The sequence below is a fragment of the Monodon monoceros genome, unplaced genomic scaffold (genome assembly GCF_005190385.1).
Source record: "Monodon monoceros isolate NGI ecotype Baffin Bay Population unplaced genomic scaffold, NGI_Narwhal_1 Super_Scaffold_19, whole genome shotgun sequence".
Lineage (NCBI taxonomy): Eukaryota > Metazoa > Chordata > Mammalia > Artiodactyla > Monodontidae > Monodon > Monodon monoceros.
This window is the reverse complement of record NW_021703775.1, coordinates 80,282,014-80,301,561: the sequence shown is the minus strand read 5'-3', so window position 1 is coordinate 80,301,561 and position 19,548 is coordinate 80,282,014. Positions and strand designations below refer to the sequence as shown.

Sequence of the window (19,548 nt, the reverse complement as noted above, 5' to 3'; positions counted from 1 at the left end):
ACATGCTTTTTTTTTTTTAAAGCCAGTTTTACATTTATTTATAAATTCATTTCAAAATCCTTGATTCACCTTTTTTTTTTTTTGGCCACACCTCGCAGCATGTGGGATGTTAGTTCCCTGACCAGGGATGGAACCTGCACCCCTGCCGTGGAGGCACAGAGTCTTACTGGACCACCATGGAAGTCACCAGAGTACATGCTCTTAATCAATATACTATACTGACTCATATTATGTTCCATCAAAATGAGATGTGATAAAATATTCCAAAAGAGTAGAATCCAAAAACAAGAGGGACATTAGATAAAACCATCCATTGTTGTGGACCTTTCATGATATAAAAACATAAATGTACATCTCCTCTGTAGATAGGGGAAATAAAGACAAAAGACAACAAGCTGAACAAATTTTGCCCTCCAGGGATTATAGAACTTTTCAATCCAGGAGAAATGCCTTTTCTGATGAGGAAATCTACACCCAAATAAATTAAATGACTTGTCACTCTCCTGACTCTGACATTTTCACATGTATTCCTTCTGTATTTTAACTCCCACTCCATCCCCACTTCTTCATGTGGCCAACTCCTTTAACTTAACTCAAATGTCACTTTCTCACGGCAAGACCTTTCCTAACTGCCCAGTCTGAATAAGGCACATTCCTCCATTATTCTCTCTCATAGCACCCAGATCTTTTCCTTCATGGCATTTATTGTAATCTGAAAAAACTTTACTTGTTTAAAGTAAAATTCTTCATCTCCTCCACAAAACTACCACTTTCAGCAAGATACAGGCTATGTTACTGTATCTTTAGAGGCTAGCACAGCTCCTGGAACATAACAGATCCTGATTAACTATTTCATTGATGGATATAGATAAATGCGCTGTTTTATGTCTGACAATTAATTGCTAACATTTACTAAACACTTATTATTGAATATACTCCAAGAACTGTTCCAAATGCTTTATATATATTGTCACATTTAATTCTTCCAGTAATCTCATGAGGTATAAACACTATTGTTATCTTCATTAACAGATAAGAAACTAAGCACAGAGAGATTAAGTAACTTGTCTGAAGTCACAGCTAGACAGTAAAAGAGTCTAAATTCAACCGCAGGTAGTCTGGACTCTAGCTCTTATACTGCAGTACAGTTGCTGTGACATACCAAAGATACTTTTACAATAAGAATTTTCTTCGTGGAAATTGACTGGTAGGTCCTCTGTGACAACGTATTTTTACTTGACCAGAAAAAGCATTTCACAAGGGAAGACACACTTGCACCTACTACTGTAACACTTTTTTCAGATGAGTAGAAAAAATAATCATAAAGATGTGCCAAATATGGAACATTCCCTACGTATCTGCCTAGCTAACTTATCTTCCACATACGAATCAACTTCAAAAGGCTATGGGAGAAGCACTCGGGCTTTTCCCTTTTCAATCTCATTCTTCTTTTTAAGAGTCCCTGCCTAAGGTAACAACCAAGAACTAAAGCCAAAACAAACATGTACAAGCTCTCAGGTCAGGTCATCGAATTAGTGGAACGTTAAAATATTTTTCATTTTTAAAAACATATGACTTTGTTTCTGCATATCCTGTGGCCAAAATGAAATACGGGATGGAAATTAACAACAAAAATAAAAGCCTCTGTTTCTATGTTTTCCTTTCCTTTAACATACTGAACTTTAACGATCAAATTAATCTAACACAGAACAATGACTACCCTGACACAAAAACATGACAAGTTAAGGTCTGTCATATTTCCCCCCAAAATTGCAACTTCAAATTCTAGTGTTTATTCCCTAACCACAATGAAATAAGTATGAAGAAACAATGTGCCTGTTTCAAATACATGTATTGTATTTGAAACATGCACACAATAGTATGACTCCTATATCAAATACAAATAATAATAATGGTTAACACTCAGAGAACACTACAACCAGGCTTATTTATTTTGTTAATTCATTTAGTTTCCTATAACGACCCCCATAACATAGTTGTTATTATCTGTATTCTACAGGTTGGAACTCAGAGAGATTGAGAAATCTGCCTGAACTCACCATGATCTTTTGAGTTTGACCATGGCAGAGCTAGGATTCAACTACTTTATAATTTCCCTATCTTATAGAAACTGTCATATCAACAGTCATGTAATCTAATCACCCGCCCTACCCACTAGAGCATTCTACCAGCTGAAGCTTCAGCACTTTCACTGACTAAGAACAAAAATAAAACAAAAACAAAACCTCATTACTTTCAAAGGCAGCCCATTCTTCAAATCTACTCCCAATCAACATCTCAATTCCTTCAACCATACCTCAGATGGCATTATTTCAAGTCCCTGGGCATTATTCGTCCCTTTTAAAACAGGGCAACAGGGCATCTAGAGTGGATTAAATATGCCAGGTATGGCCCAGTCATCTCAAATTCGAGAAAACCTTATCTCTATTATCTTAGAAATTTACTACAGCAGTCCAAACTTTACTATTTTGGGTAGCCACGTCACCAATGACTTTTGCCTGGTTTACATTCAGGAAAATTGTTCTTTAATTCATAATCACTGTTAAGCAATCTATTCCTTGAGTTCTTCACACCCAAGTACAGGTCATTATTCTGGTTAAATTTCACTTCTTCTATCTGGCTAATGACCTCCCCATTTGATGATTTCTGGGTTTTGGCTCATCTTCATACTTCAGTTTTAACTCATTTGCAAAGTTATTCAACATGCCACCATTGCCTCCATACAAGTCATTAATAAAATGTTTAATAGGAGAGGAAAGAATCCTAAAACCTGACCTTGGGGATCTCTGTCCAAGGAACCATTCATGCCTTCATCGGGCTCCTTAGAATACAGCTATTAACGTAGTTATAAAGCTCCCTATCCATATGCTTATTCGTTGACACTTCTCCGTATCATCCTCAAGTATGTCAAACTTTTTCAAATATCTTATGGATATATATTACACCTATTGCACTATCCTGATCTACAAGTTCAATAAACCTATCAAAGAAAGAAGGAATGAAAGAGAAAAAGACAAAAGGTTAGTCTGTCATGACTTGTTCCTAGAGAAACCCATGCTGGCACATAGTCAGTTTTTCTTGGTGCTCCATCAAGAATAAAGCACTATTAAGTTAAAAACAGAATTTGAATCCATAGTTTAACTATAAGAAGAAAAAAAAAAAAGAAGAGTTTCATATTCGGGTGATGAAAATAGGAATATTACATTATAGTTCTTCATATAATAATATAAATAAAATATCTGAAATATTTGAAAACATTTAGAAGTATTTCCAGTGCTACCACTTTGGTCTACAAAGGTAAATTTTATATTTACTTTCAGTTATTAAAATGCCTTTGTTGGGTTTCTCGTATATCTAAATAAATCTCAGTTAATTAAGCAGAGATGTTATTAATCTGAACATACTAAATAAAAACACAGTAGTTCTGGAAGAATATTAACTGCTAGGCAGATCATGAGTGAAGCCAAGTTGGCCTTATTCTAGATCCCAGTGTTTCAGAGCTGGAAAAGACCTGGTATTTATAGCACAATTATCTCTTTTTATAGATGAAGATACTGAGGCTCTCAGAGATGGAATGACTTGACCAAGCTCATAAAACTAATTTTCTGGCATGGTTGGACACAGAAATTAGATTTACTCAAGGGCCACTGATAATTTTTCACAAAACCATGTCATTAAAAGAAATAATAAAAAGAACAAAACATATTCTTTCTTACCAGCTGGACTTCACCAAAAGCACCTCTTCCAATAACTTTTACAACATCATAGTCTTCTGCCTTCATTTGTAGACCTCTGATCTTTTTCACAATTTTCTCATCTACAGTAAAAAGATCACCATAATATCAATCACCATATTGATAAGCAACCTTTTAAAATAATCATATTTGTAAACAAATTTTTATTTCAAGAAACTGGGCTTAGTTTCCAGCTAAATCTGTCAATTTTTAAATGTTGCTATTTAAAACTCTAAGACACATACACTTTACATCAAAGGACAAAACTCTCTGGCTTAACACATATAAACACATTAATGACTACCAAAAAGTAGCAGTTAAACTATTCTGTTTCTGACTCTGTTGCTTGGCAAGTTATATGACAGCTGAAACTATGATGATCCAGGCAATCCTGGAGTACACTCTGAATCATTGCAGAAAGCTGCTATGAAAGTACACAAGGCTAATCTCAATCATCAATATTGGTAGATTACTTCTTTGAAAAACAGTAATCACATATTGTAGATTTGATAACTATAGATAAGATTTTTTAATTAGGAAAACAGCCTAGTCTCTGATTAATTCCAAATTAAAGAGCATACTGTGTTCACATAAAGTGTATATAATTATTTTGAGAATTTCTTATTCTCAGAATTCAACTTCATTTACAACTTCATTGCAACATCAATACTGGCATATATTAATAGTTACTATGTTTATGGTAATAACTGTTATCACATTAACTTTCATTAACTAGACTGAAATGTCTACATTTATACAAACATAAAGCTCATTAAGTCTTCTGGATAATGTAAAGCTAAGTCTTAGAGTTGTTAACATTAATTGAAAACTTCTCTTGGAACTGCCATAAATGACCTGTCCTGAAATTCTAAGCAATCTTAATTTAATCAAAATCTTGAACTTTACCTACTTTACATACTTTGATTTGGCAATTCTGCTTTGAAATAAAGAATATTAGTATTTAAATAAATCAAATGGCAAACAAAAAATTTAATAAATTAAAAGTTTGTGGACTGTAATAATATTAATTAAACATAAATCTCTTATCAAAAGTAGAGTCAGGGCTTCCCTGGTGGTGCAGTGGTTGAGAGTCCGCCTGCCGCTGCAGGGGACACGGGTTCGTGTCCCGGTCCGGGAAGATCCCACATGCCGCGGAGTGGCTGGGCCCGTGAGCCACGGCTGCTGGGCCTGCACGTCCGAAGCCTGTGCTCCGCAGCAGGAGAGGCCACAACAGTGAGAGGCCCGCGTACCGCAAAAAAAAAAAAAAAAAGTAGAGTCATATGATCAAATATGAAATTTACACATACTTACATCTATTTAAGAAATTATCTATATTTTTGTTTTTCCTCAAAGCAGGGAAATCCAAATCAAGGACCAAGGAATTTAAGCCATCCTGTTTAACAAAAAAATAAAAAGAGAAAAAAGAAAGTTGTTACAATTTTCAAACATTCAAGATAAAAAGCCTTTAAATTTTATTGTTTTGTTCTCACTGAGTAAATGTTAATCCACTTTGATATGAAACTGCCCCCAGTGGCACCATATCCAATAGTTTTAAATAGTTTCCTAACTTCTGCCAGAGAATATTAGGGTTGACCCTATCACGTTTTCCATTGTACTTTTAGCCAAGAGAAAAACGTCATTTTAGAATATGCATCCACTATTATTTTTGCTAGTCAGATGTCTTTTCTCTCTTCCAATGTCCAGTAAAATTTTACCAAGCTTTTGACTTTAAGAAATACACCCAGACTAGTTCCCATTCATTCAACAAGCATTAATTTTGTGCCTAGTGTATACAAAGAATAGAAAATCTAAACATAAGTGAGACACTAACTATCCTTACCCTCAGGAAATTCAGGCTCAAAACTAAATTTCCCCTAAAAACATGAAAACAGGATGATGCACTGTTCAGGTTTCTATTTTCTTCTGTAAGTTTTCTGTATTTTCCAGACTTTCTACAACAAGCATGCATTAAATTTATAATCAAAATATGAAAAAGTACATACATATAACTTGGTGGGAGTGAAAAAAACTAGTAAGAAACAAATCAAGTCTCATTACTTAATGGATATGCTTGTGAAGAAAACAGTATTTTTAAAACACTAGTGCATATATTGTTTCATCCCCAAGTACATGAGGAGGGCAGAAGGACATATTCTCATTTAAAAAATAAACAAACTAAAGTTCAGAGAGATTAAGTGACTTTGGCATGCCCAAGTCTTGCTATTAGAAAATGATGTAGCAAAATACTACCTAAATCTTAGAGGTTCAATATACTTAACTCATCTCCCTCATCTCAACCACCAGTGGAAGCTTGGAAGGGGAAAGAAGGAAGCTGGAGGATTACAGAAAACAAAACAGTAATAAAGAGAACTTTTGAGGATCTGGGTAGGGAGAAAATGTGGGGAAAATTACATGCAAAACTTAGAAAGGTAACTTGAGTTTTTAATTTACTAATTCTAGAAGAACTGAAAGTTATCACAGAGAAATAGAGTTACACAAAGATTAAATAAACAGGAAAAAATCTGGAAAGTTTATAAATATTTTCCCATAATATACCCCACTAGTGTAGCGTCAGAGAGCTTTTTCAGCAGTTGGAACACTTGAACAGTTGCTCAACTCAACAATAATACTATTTTGTTTTTTTTAAACTATTTCTTAAAGATCACATACTATTTCATTTGTGCATTAAGTTTTTTTGGTAATATTTATTTTTGAATAATACTAATACCTTAATTTGCTAATAATTTACATCAGAAGATAATGTAGGGGTAATACATATTTATATATTTACATTTATACTTGAGGTTCTATGTTTATAAATTTTTACATTTGTAACTTATTCTATTTAGTACCAATTTTTAAGAAACAAATTCTGAATTTTTAAAAGATACTAGTATTTTCAGTACACAAAATTGATACTGAGTTACAGTTGCTGGATTACCTCAAGACTTGAATGAAAGCCTATGTCTATGACCATCCTCGTTAAGCAGTTTCATATAAACCTTAGGAGGTTAAGATATTTTTTTTCAGTGTCTTGTGATTTCAACTGTGATTCTTTTCATAGAAAGTGATAATAAAGCTAAGATAAAGAAACTTTTAAAAGAATAAAACTTATATTAAAGAAAAGCCTACAACTAAAACTTCAAAGCAATGAAGAAAATTAACACTATTTGTCCCTTTCCCTACTTTCAAATGCACAGAGATGACAGGAGAACATTTAAAAGTCATAGCCCCACTGAAAGGAAAAAAACACCACCACCACAAAATATTCAAGAACGAGAAAGAAAAATGCTAAGCAATGTAGGAGCTAAAGTAGGAGCTAAAGTCACAAAGATCTACTGGATTTCAGGGCAGAAAGCAATAAGACCAATAATTGAGAATTAAAAGAACCTAAATGTGGTAATGGGCGAAAACCAGACTGATTACTGGGGTTTAAAACGGTAGCTGGAGTGAAAATCCCAGCTCCTAAAAAAGACACTAAAAAAAAAAATCTTATTGCCCAAGTTTCATATGAAACTGCATAAAGAGGTAGAGCAGACACAGCTTTCAAGTAAATCTTAAGCTAAGCCCCCAGAACCTGCCCAGTTACCAGATCTCCCGCATCTCTAGTATCACTGGCTTAAAATATGTGAATCAGCTGTAATACTGGAACTGACCTGGGTTGTCTGTACGTAAAAAGTTAGCATCAGAGGACAGTAGAGAGAAAAGTGATTTATCCTACTCTCTTTCTGAATAAACAGGTACAAGCCAACATCCAATTTTTCCCATTACGATCGTCATGGTGGAAAAAAGTATGTACAGAATGGCCTATTTTCCTAACTTTTCCTGAACACACAGCCTTTTATACTTTAGTTGCCAAGAAGGAATGAAGTATTGGACTTGATTTTACTCTCACTATAAACTGCTTCTAAATATCTAACTGTTCTTAAATCTCCAAATAAAATGCACCCACCAAGGAAAAAAAAGAAAAAGAAAAAAAAGGAAGGAGGTTGGAAAGACTTCACCAACCTGGAATGTCTAAAGTGATAAGCAAAATGATGGAGACATCCTTCTAGGAATTTCAATTGTTAAATGCAGCAAATTATCTTTTAGCTGAAAGTTTCATAACGTTATGAGTTGTGAGTATATGGGTGGTATTTAAAGCCATAAAACTGGATAAGATCACTAAAGGAGTGAGTGTAGACAAATAAAAAAGGACCAAGGACTGAGTCCTGGGATACACCACTTATTAAGAGACCGTGGAGTACAGGAGACTGAGAAGCAAGCAGTAAAGGAGGGAGAAAATCGAGACTGCTGTGGTATCTTGGAAGCCAGGTGAAGCATGTAGCAAAGAGGGAGAGAGTGATCCACAAAATCAATATGACTGGTAAATCAAGTAAATCAAGACTGAGACATTAGACACTTTGAGGTCATCAGTGGCTTCTATAAAAGCTATTTAGATCATAAATTTGTTGTTTCCAAACCACCGTGCACCACTTTCTTAGCACTTGTTTTTCTATAATTGCTGCATGTTTAAAAAACAAAACAAAAACCTCCTTTAAGATGTTACTGGGAATTCCCTGGCAGTCCAGTGGTTAGGACTCCGCACTTTCACTGATGAGGGTGCAGGTTCAATCCCTGGTCGGGGAACTGAGATCCCGCAAGCCACACTGCGCAGCCAAATTAAAAAAAAAAAGATGTTACTGTGAGTTCACATTCATAGACCCTAAATAATACCAAGCATTCAACTTGACCATAAGTTATGTGATACCTTACGGTCTATCTACCAAAAACTATAACTAAATTACACAGGTCAATACAGTATTTATTATTAATAATAGGAACTTTTCTTGACTACTTTGTACCATGTGCTGAGCACAGCTCAAGCAATCAACATTTTAATCCTCACAACAATGTATAAACTAGGTACTATTATTATACTCACATTTAGTAGGCACAGAAACTGAAGTTTAGAGAGGTTAAAAAACCTGCCCCAGCCAATATATTTTATAAGTGACAGAATCAGAATTTTATGATACATTTATACTTTATTACTGAAATTAAAGTTAATAAAGTTATTCCTCTAACAGAATACTGAACAATATCCACATTTTAAAGTTAAGACAACAAAATAGGGAACATATTTCTGTGTATCTGCTGTACAGATAAGTGACCAGGAAGTGTCATGTAAATGAATTTGTAATATTTACATTTTCGCCTTCTGTTATTACAACTCCAAATACAAACACAAAAGTAAAAACAGTGGGGCCAAACAAATCCATTGCTAGCGTATAAAACATAGATTTTAAAGCCACCCTCTATGCATGCAGAAAACCTTCTGAATCTTATGTATATGCCATATTATTTTTTATAGTAAACTTTCTATTTCACCTAGAAATATCTAAGTAATATTAACTAATCTGCTATCATTTATCAATATCAGTTAAATAAAATACTTAATGCTTATTTTATAATATAGTTTTGTAAGTACGTTAGTTTAAGATCTGTCAACCAAATTAATGACAAACTAAATTTATCCTGTCCCCTATCAAAAAAGAATATTTGAAGGAAAAAAAAAGTTATCTAGGAAAATAAGAAATTAAAGAGTAATGGGTGAAAGTGTCTTGCACATATTTTGTGTGATATAAGTTAACTTCACCATAAGCTTGAGTAGCTAATTTAACAAAGCGTAAGAACTGTTTTCTGGTTTGCTTTTATGAATCTTTACCTATAGCTATAGTAAAATCAGCTCTTAAAGCTCTCTACAAAATAATATAGGTGGTACATTAATGAAGTAATAGGTGTGTAAGAGAGTAATATTCATATTTAGAACAGTTAAGGGACTATTATAACAAAAACTTGCTTAAAACCTGAACTCTGAATTGTGGGGAAGGGGAACCTCTGAACAAAGAATACAGTCCCCACTGATCTTAAGCCTTTCATGCTATATATCAATACATATAGTATATATACTTTTCTCTCTCTGTGTGTGTGTGTGTGTGTGTGTGTGTGTGTGTGTGTGTGTGTTATACATCACTAAAACTGTTTTGGATGTACTGGACAACAATCAATTAACTGACAAGATAAAAACATCACGGGGCAAATAAACAGTAAAACATTTAAAAACCTGTATGCCATCACTATTCTCAGGCATTTTCACATATCTTATCTAATATACTGTCTACTTCATCAGAGAGGAAGTATGAGACAAAAATTAGTTAAAAATTCCCCAAGTTTGCTAAGTTTCAATGAAGGTTTGCTATTACAGAGACTTATCCTCCAAACACTTTTAAATCCTTATTTGTGTGTGAAGCTGGGAGGGAAGGGGTCATGCGGAGTCATACAACCTTATATTCTGTATCCCATCTTCCAAGTAAAGAAAAATAGGTTTCTTGTAATTTTTAAAACCAATCCGGCAATTGTAAAGGAGAGTGCACTGCTGAGTGAATCTGAGATGGAATTAAAAGAATTCCAAACACAAAACTGTCCTTCCCTATTATGAGACATGTCACTATTATTTGGTATGTCACTACAGTTCTCACTAATATGTTTTAAAACTACAGAGATTTAACTCTTTCATTTTATATCCCACATAAAAACAATCACTGAAAATATTTCAGTATCATATCCATTATACTCACAAACATAATATCCTCAGTTTTCCAGGCAAATATTAATCAAATCTAAACAATGAACTTCTTAAGGCACAACGAAGTACTTTACAAACCAAGTTCACAGGAAAATTAAAGGGCAAAAATATATACCCACAAATCACACTAGGAAATCAACATTCATTAAGCCCCTACTTTGTGCCAGAGAGAGTAGAATCACTTTCTCATTTAATTCTCATAAAAACCCCCACTGGAAAAGGAATGTATTAGGAAATGGAAAAGTGTTTTGGGACAGAGCCATTTTGGTACATAACAAAAGCAAAACTTGTAATCAGAAGTAGCTCTTTCTGCTACCCATACAACTACCACTAGGAACAGTGAAGAACATTTCAGCAAAACAAAAATAGTTGTTGGTGGTTGTTTTTAAAGCACATGCTCTTTTCTCCCTCTGACTACTTATGTAGCTGTACAGACTCAATGGTCCACCTATCTATCTATCTATCTATTTATGGCGGCGTTGGGTCTTCGTTGCTGCGTGCGGGTTTTCTCTAGTTGCGCCGAGCGGGGGCTACTCTTCGTTGCGGTGCGCGGGCTTCTCTTTGCAGGGGCTTCTCTTGTGGCGGAGCATGGGTTCTAGGCGCACAAGCTTCAGTAGTTGTGGCACACGAGCTCAGTAGTTGTGGCTCGCGGGCTCTAGAGCGCAGGCTCAGTAGTTGTGGCACATGCGCTTAGCTGCTCCGCGGCATGTGGGATCTTCCCGGACCAGGGCTCGAACCTGTGTTCCCTGCACTGGCAGGCAGATTCTTAACTACTGCACTACAAGGGAAGTCCCTGGCCCACCTACTTTTAATGAAAAAGCAAAATATTCTTCTCAGTAGAACTACAGAAGCAAGGTGTACCTCCTCCTTACCCAGGAAGCAGTATTTCTTCTACACATCTGAGGGAATTATTTTTTTTTAGTAACACTTCTAAAAATTAGAAAAACTTTTAAAACCTTTTAGATTCAATATCTGTCCCATCTCTCTTTTGTCCACTGTATGTGCACTTCCCTACAAATAAAAGAAGTGAGCAAGACTTGGTAAGGGAATCTAATGCACTATATTTTGGTCTGTTTTACATTTTGGTAGTAGTCTATAAATTTTTATTTGGCAGAGAAAAGGTCTCATTGCTAAAACAATTTGAAAACTAATAGTTTAGGCAAATCTAAAGTTTCTAAACGCCGATTACCAACTATCATTTCATACAAAATTCCTCTGCTTATTGATCAATTTCTGGCAACAACAGTACTTCAAGTAGGAACAATTTCTTGTCAATCAATTTAGAGACACGTTAGTATCACTGGTTTAAAAGAAAATTACTTAAAAACACTGAACATAAAATCATCCTTAACTGGAACTCACAAATAGCCATAATTTCTCCTACACTCCAAGGGAGTAGTTAGCGAAACAAACACATACGTGAACTTTATTCTGAGAACCATCTTCTATGGCTGATAGCTCTATCTACTTCTACCCTATTACTCAGTACCATATTTCCAAGTATCCAACAAATATCCAACGGACCTCAGAAATCTCCCAAGTTGGGTAAATGTACTCAATGCGAATGTATAAGATGATCCACTGAGGTGCAAGAAGAAAATATTACAATTTTACACATTTAAGCTTAAAAGATTTTAAGTTTAACATAGAGGTTTTCAGCAACATCTCACTCTTGTTACCTTTCATTGAATTGTGACATACTACAGCTTACATGTACCCAGATTTTTAAAAATTTACTAGTAGAAAGATTACCAAGCAGATTGAAAAGCATTCCATTTTGGGGTGCAGACATATGCCAAGGCTTACCAAACTGTACAATTTCATTATGTACAATTTATTTTATGTCAATTACACCTCAATAAAGCTATTTTTAAAGTGAATGTAATGTATATAATCACAGATTTAAGATAATACCAAAATGCAATTAGTACAAACAAACAAAAGGGCAATGTTAACTCTTAACCTACTCCTTATATAAGCTCTTATTGCCCAAACTATGAGGCTAAAAACAATGGCAAGCTAATCACATCACCGCCCCCCAAAATTAAAAATTACCTAAAGCCTATTTGAAATATGGAATTACATCCAAAATCATTAATGATGTACTGCTATAATCTGAATTTCTGTAACAAATTATCCCACATGTAACTGGAAAGTAAGGGAATAATTCGAATATTAAGTAAAATATGTGATTTTTTCCAGCTTGTTAATGTTTTTAAATGATGGGCAAACTTTCTCAAGTTAAAGAGAAAGCCTTAGCAATACAGGATGACATTAAGAAAAAAGCCAAAAATCACGCAGAAATGCCTTACTAAAGTACAAATAGTAGCTTCAAAAACCCCTACACTGTTCATGACATTAAGCTATCTAGTAAGGTTACAAGTGCAGTTGAAAAAGCTGAGAAGATATTTTTCCTTTGTTAAAAACAAACAAAAACCTGATAAAGAAGGCTATAGAAATAAAGGCCTTCATAGGCCTAAATCTCAAAGAAAAAAACCTCAAGCCTCAGGGTTTAAGGCTACAGATATTCAAATGTCTGTGATGCTGGGTACAAATGTCTACAGAGATTTAACTTTGTTGCTATTTTTATTTGAATTATTGTTTTTGTTAGTGTTATGGTTAAAATTTGTATAGGTTTTGCACAGTCTGTTCCTACTCTATTATTCTCATAAGCCGTGTTATTTATGGTGCATGATTTTTGCAGAACACAAAGCTTTTCAGAAATTCATATTTCATGTTAATGACTGAAGCCATCACAATTTAAAACCTAAACAACAGGAACATGAAAAATATCTCTATAATTATTTGCATAATATTTAATGCCTGTGTGCTACCCAGAATTTTACAAATATTCATTGAGCTTAATGATAAATGTTTGAAAGCCTTGTGTTTTAGTTTTGTTTCTTTTTTTAAATTATTTTTATTTTTTATTAAAATAAAAAAATAAAACTTGTTAGTTTCTTTAACATCAAAAAAAGGTTTCTTTTTTGTATTTTTTTGTTTTTAATTCAGACATCATTGGGAAACACTGGATTTTTCTAATGGCTGAAATGTATGAAAAACAATATGGTAAAAAACTAAAATACATTTTCTTGAGACCAAGTATCTTTGGAACGCACACACAAAAAAATTTGAAAAAGTTGATGTAATAAGCAACAAAATAAATTACTCCATAAAAGAGGTTTACTACACAATTGGAAGAAAGTACACACTTCTTCTAACCTGATCAGTTAAAATATGGTTGGATACTGTTGTAATGAAGAAAATATACTGTATTCTCAATAGTAAATTACTTCTTTAATAAAACTAAATTTGAAGGAAAAACCTCTGTAACAGTAACCACTGAGAGAGCTGATACTTTAGCTGAAATACAAAACTGCCTCTAGAACTACATTACATATTGTATATAACATGCAATTCATTCACTGAACAGCTTTTACAACTAAGAAATTAAATCCGTAAGAGCACAAAGTGCTATAATATGTCATCAACACTGTAAAATTTATAAAAATAAGATTGTTAAAGTGTGACAGAATTTTTCAATTCTTTGTAGTGAGATGAAGAACGACCATAAAAAATTTTAATTTCACATAAAAGTTTTCTAGCTATCTTGTCACAATGAACTTTAAAAAGCTATTGAACTTAGAGATGAATTATCATTTTTCTTCTATTCTATAAAAAGGCAAGTGTTCCAAATCTGATCTTGCCTATGATAACGAGTATTTACTAATAGTATGCTGGCAGACATTTGGGGGAAAAAATTAACAGATTTTGTCTCAGTAAAGGTAATGTGTTAACAACAAATGACAAAAGAAAAACTTCCTTTTTAGAAGAAATTCTTGCTATGGAAGGAATATTTTTGAAAAAGGGTGTGTCTGGAAATGTTTCCATCCATATGTGAATTTTGCAGACAATAAGATGCTTGGCCTATCAAAATTGTTTTTTAACTTTCACATCCATGTTTTTAAAATTTGAAAACATAATTTTCTGACCCAGTTAAAGATGTTCAGCCATATGTTAAAATATAAAAATAAATTATTTCTGATTTGCTTTCAAGAACTGTAGTCATCAGAGAAAACAGCAATTTACTAACCGAATTTCAACCACCACACAAAAAAGTTGTATAGCTAGTGGACAGAGCTGAAAAATGAGTATTGTGATTAATAACTGCAGCCACTGATATACTGTGCTTCTTCCACTTGTATCCATGTATCTTTGTGAAATTAAAAAAAAAAATCCTGATAGTCCTTAAAACGCAGTAGCAAAATAAACTGAACTTCAAACCTGATCTTCAATTCACTGTACAACATGAAGCCAAAACTTTTAAAAGCAATTAAGCATATTTAATTTAATGAGAAAAGCTTTTCTGGTGTCATAAATATCTAAAAAATATGTTTATAGATTTAGCTTATACTTTTGAACTCCTGTTTTATGTGTATTTTATAACATACACAGTATTTTAATAGATGTACACAAATTATAAATAAGACATGTCTATTTGAAGGTATTTCAAAACTCTTTTACTGATGTAATATAAGAGTAATAGTTTGAAGATCACAAACTCCTTAAACGTAATGAATTTTTTATTATCCTTAAAGGTAAACATTTTTATTTTTCATATTTAAAGTAGCGAATATATGCCCCAAGACTGTTGGGTAAATAAATATTCAGCCAGCACCCTGGCATCAACATAACCAAAACAATTCATATTTTCTCATTCAAATCTTACCTACTCTATATCTAATAAGCAGTGCCATTTTATGTAAGTCAGATTCAGAAATCCTTTTCTTTGTCCTTTACACCAAGTCATTCCCTCTGTACCGCTGATACTTCCTCTAAGGTCTCACAGGTGCTTCCTTCTCCACTCCAATCCCCATTATGCTTTGCTCAGATTCTGATTATTTATTACCTACTAACTTGTTTCCTTGACTTTAATCACCCACTGCTCCAGCCCATCTCCAGCCTACTACTAAGTAGTCAATCTTCTTGAAATTTAAATCTGTACCTTTCATGCCCTCCTTAAAATTATTCGACAGCTTACAAATGCTTAGAAAAGGAAACCCTTACCTAGCATTCAAAATTCTGTGCCATCTGGCCCCACCAACCTTCTGCAATCTTACTTCCCATTGTTCTACTATTCTTCACTCATATTTGTTCTAGATCTGTACTGTCCAATACAGAAGCCACTGGCTACAGGGTGGCCATTGAGCACTTGAAATGCGATAGCCCAAATTGAGATATGCTGTAACTATAAAATACACACTGGATTTCAAAGACTTAGTACCAAAATAAGAATGTAAAATATCTAATTAATATTTTTAAATATTTTTTACATGTTAAAATAATATTTGGGTTATACTGGGTTAAATACATTATTAAAATTAATTTCACCTATTTTTTTTTTTTGGCGGTACGCGGGTCTCTCACTGTTGTGGCCTCTCCTGTTGCGGAGCACAGGCTCTGGATGCGCAGGCTCAGCGGCCATGGCTCACGGGCCCAGCCGCTCCGCAGCATGTAGGACCTTCCCAGACCGGGGCTCGAACCCGTGTCCCCTGCATCGGCAGGTGGACTCTCAACCACTTCGCCACCAGGGAAGCCCACCTTTCTATTTTTTAAAATATGACTACCAGAAAATTTTTAATTTTATATTTGACTCACATTATATCTCTATTTGAGAGCACTGCCTAGACCAACAAAACTTTAACCTTTCACACTGATCTTTCTACCCTCATAAAACTTTGCTTATATCAGTCTTTCACCACAGAACATTCAACACTTACTAATCATTTGTCAAGGGGCAACCATGTACCATGACTGAGTGCTAAGCATAAGAAAATGTTCTTCATGATCATCTCTACTTGCCAGATCTTATCTCTGCTTCAAGACCAGCTCAAATGCAGTTTATTTCCATGAAACCTTCCTTGATATGCCAGGATAAATATTTCCCATCTTTTGAACTTTGACATATTACATGTTCTTCAATGAACATGTCACTTTCTACTTACAACAGTTATTCCTACACAGTGCTTATCACATCTATTAGCTGTAAATTCCTTAAGTACAGAATTCTTCACATTCAATTTGATTCCTCTAATGGTTCTGTCATGAAACCTTACACAGATAAGAGTCTGCCCTCAAACACCGGTGATACAATTATCTAAGATTGAATAAGTTAAACTTAGTAAAGCAAGAAAGTAGGTATTTATGTTAGCATTATTCACATAGATATGCAATTCAATTATTATCTTGAACTCTTTATGACCATTCCTTTCACCTTCCTGCTCAAGCGGAAACAGATTTCCTTACTTTTTCCCTTGATGACACTACCTACCTTACATTACAACCCTCTCAAATGGTAGATCTTGCAGGTGGGGTTAATGTTCTCTTTGCTTCTAGTGGTCAACCTTAGATCACGCTTCCTCTTTCTGCAAACTGTGAGCTTTGAAACACATCATCAGCCACCCACCACGCCCCTTCTTATGCACCCGCCACCCACCGTCACTAACCCTCAGTCTCTGAAGATTTTAGTTCCTTGCTAACTGACACACTCTCTAACACTAATCCTGTCATAATTCTTGGTGATGTCATTATACTCCTAGATATCCTAATACTCTGGACAATCCGCTTGTGTGGTCTCCTTAACCTTATCATTACCAATAATTGTAACACCTCATAATCTCAATTTTAAACATCCTACTCATTGACCACCACCTCCTATCTTTCTAGCTCACTCTAATACTTCAACAATCTTTTGACTCAAAAGGGACCTTCAATCCAGATCCTATCATTTTCCACTGTCCTTCATCCTCTCAACTCTTACGTTTACTCTTTACATAATTCGTATTCCAGTCAATCATCATAATCATTGCCCTGTGCTTACCCTCGTGCTCCTCTTAATCATACTCTCCTGGAAGAACTACATCACCGGTTAAATGCAATTCTCTCTACTCAGTACTTGCTTGCGCCTCCAGAACTAAGTGTGACTTAAAAAACACACAACCATGCTCAAGTGGCCCTCTGCTGACTGACAATCCTAGACTATCTCCCTGGTCCATTCTCTCTCCCACTCTCCTGCATGATTTCACACTTTCTCCTCTCTTCTCAAACCTCAAAAATCTCCTCTCCCAACCTCATTCTCAGCTAAGGTCTTGGCTTCTTACATCACTGAGAATTTACACAAGCTCTCATCACCAAATCTGTTCATATTCCCGCATTTATACCCATATATTCTTTCTTTTCTGCCATTATATTATATATTAATTACATTATATTCGTAGTTACAGCCGACCCCTCACCTATACACTACATCTCCCATCCCCTCCTGCCTACTAACAGACAACACGTAACTACTCCCCTCTGCCCCCACCACAGCCAACCTATCATCTCTTCATCTTTTATTCTCTATTTGATTACTGCCACTGGCATATTGTTATTTCTTCCTCTCTTAAGAAAACAAAATCTCTTGACTCTATTTCCCATACAGTTATCATTCTATTTCTCCCTTTGCCTTTATAGAGAAATTCCCTGAAAGAGAAATCTATGCCATCACCCCCATCCTTTCTCTTCCTATTCTCTTTAAAACTCACTCCAATCAATCCCCCCCAACCACCACCACCACCACCACCACCACCCTATCTAAAAAGTTTTTCTCAAGCTTATCAATGACCTCCACATTTTGAATCTAATTATCATTTCTCAATCCACATTTTACGCTTGACTTCTTTCTTTCAAGAGCCTAAGTCCAAACACCTACAAATCCTGCCAGCATTGCCTTCAAAATGAATTCAGAATTCCACCAGTTTTCACGACCCCTACTACCATCACACTAGTTCAAGACACCACCCTATGAATTATTGCAAAAGCCTACTTACCAGGTCTCCCTGCTTCCAGCTTTGCCCTTCCTTTCTCCTTCAGATTATTTTCAAGGAACACAGAGACGATCCCATCACTCCTCTACTCAAAACCTCCAGTGCCTTCCATTTCATTGGGAGTAAAGCGCAGATTCTCTATGACCTATGAGGCTCTTCACGATCATACTTCACCCACTTAATTGGTTAACTCTCAAGCCTCATCCCCTATTAGTTTCATTCTCACTCATTCTACTCCAGCCACACTGGCCTTCTAAAGGTTTTTTTGTTTTTTGTTTTTTCGGCAGTACGCGGGCGTCTCACTGTTGCCGCCTTTCCCGTTGCGGAGCACAGGCTCCGGACGCGCAGGCTCAGTGGCCATGGCTCACGGGCCTATAGCCGCTCCGCGGCATGTGGGATCTTCCCGGACCGGGGCACGAACCCGTGTCCCCTGCATTGTCAGGCGTATTCTCAACCACTGCGCCACCAGGGAAGCCCCTTATAAAGGTTTTTAAAATCACAACAGGGGCCCTACACAAGGAATAAGTGGAACAGAGTAGAAAGGTAGTTCGGCAGCTGCCAGGGCCTTCACAAGACGGTACATCTGAACAACACCACAGTTCTGTGGGGTGGTGAGCTGGCTGCATACGAAAGAACTGAGCAAATTAGTAACTATATGATAATAGGAACCAGCTCTTAATTTTGGGAGAACAGGTACAAATGTGGGGGGGAAAAAGAGCTAGAAAGAATACAGGGTGTTGGGCTAGAATTGGAGGTATTGGTGTAAATTTGTGATTTCCAATATATAAAAGCATATAAAAAATATATGTAGATATCTATATGGGTGTACACAGAGACACCCCCATGTTTCCTTGGCCTGTCCGCTGCAAGGGTCTGAGCGCAGGGACAGTTCAACAGCCATGAGCTTACCTGCCACCCAGACCATGGTTTTGAAATACTCTTCTCCACTAAAAAAAAATTAGGGCTCCTTGGAGAAATAGCTGATTCCAGAACTAGAACAGGAAAATTTTAAGATGACCTTGTGCCAAAAGTAAGGAGGTGCACAGATGATAAAACTGCATAGAACTATACATGTGTATTGTATCAATGTCAATATCCTCATTTTGTTAATGTACTACAGTTATGTAAGATATAAACATTGGAGGAAATTAGGTGAAGGGTACACAGGACCATTCTGGACTATTTTTGCAACTTCCTGTGAATTTATAATTACTTCAAGATACAAGTTTTTTAAAAAAGTAAAGGGAATTCCCTGGCCATCCAGTGGTTGGGACTTTGCACTTCCACAGCAGGGGGT

General features: G+C 35.4%; 1 protein-coding gene across 2 annotated transcripts in view; it reads right to left on the bottom strand.

Moving 5' to 3' along the window:
* The window catches only part of ROCK2 (Rho associated coiled-coil containing protein kinase 2), a 134,530-nt gene that overhangs the window by 78,483 nt on the left and 36,499 nt on the right, over positions 1-19,548 (bottom strand). For both annotated transcript variants that reach the window (XM_029231489.1, XM_029231488.1), the window contains exons 2-3: positions 5,067-5,148; positions 3,738-3,838 (exon numbers count right to left, since the gene is read on the bottom strand). In XM_029231489.1, coding sequence (XP_029087322.1) covers positions 3,738-3,838; positions 5,067-5,148 — 183 coding nt within the window. The remainder of the gene's footprint in view (positions 1-3,737; positions 3,839-5,066; positions 5,149-19,548) is intronic.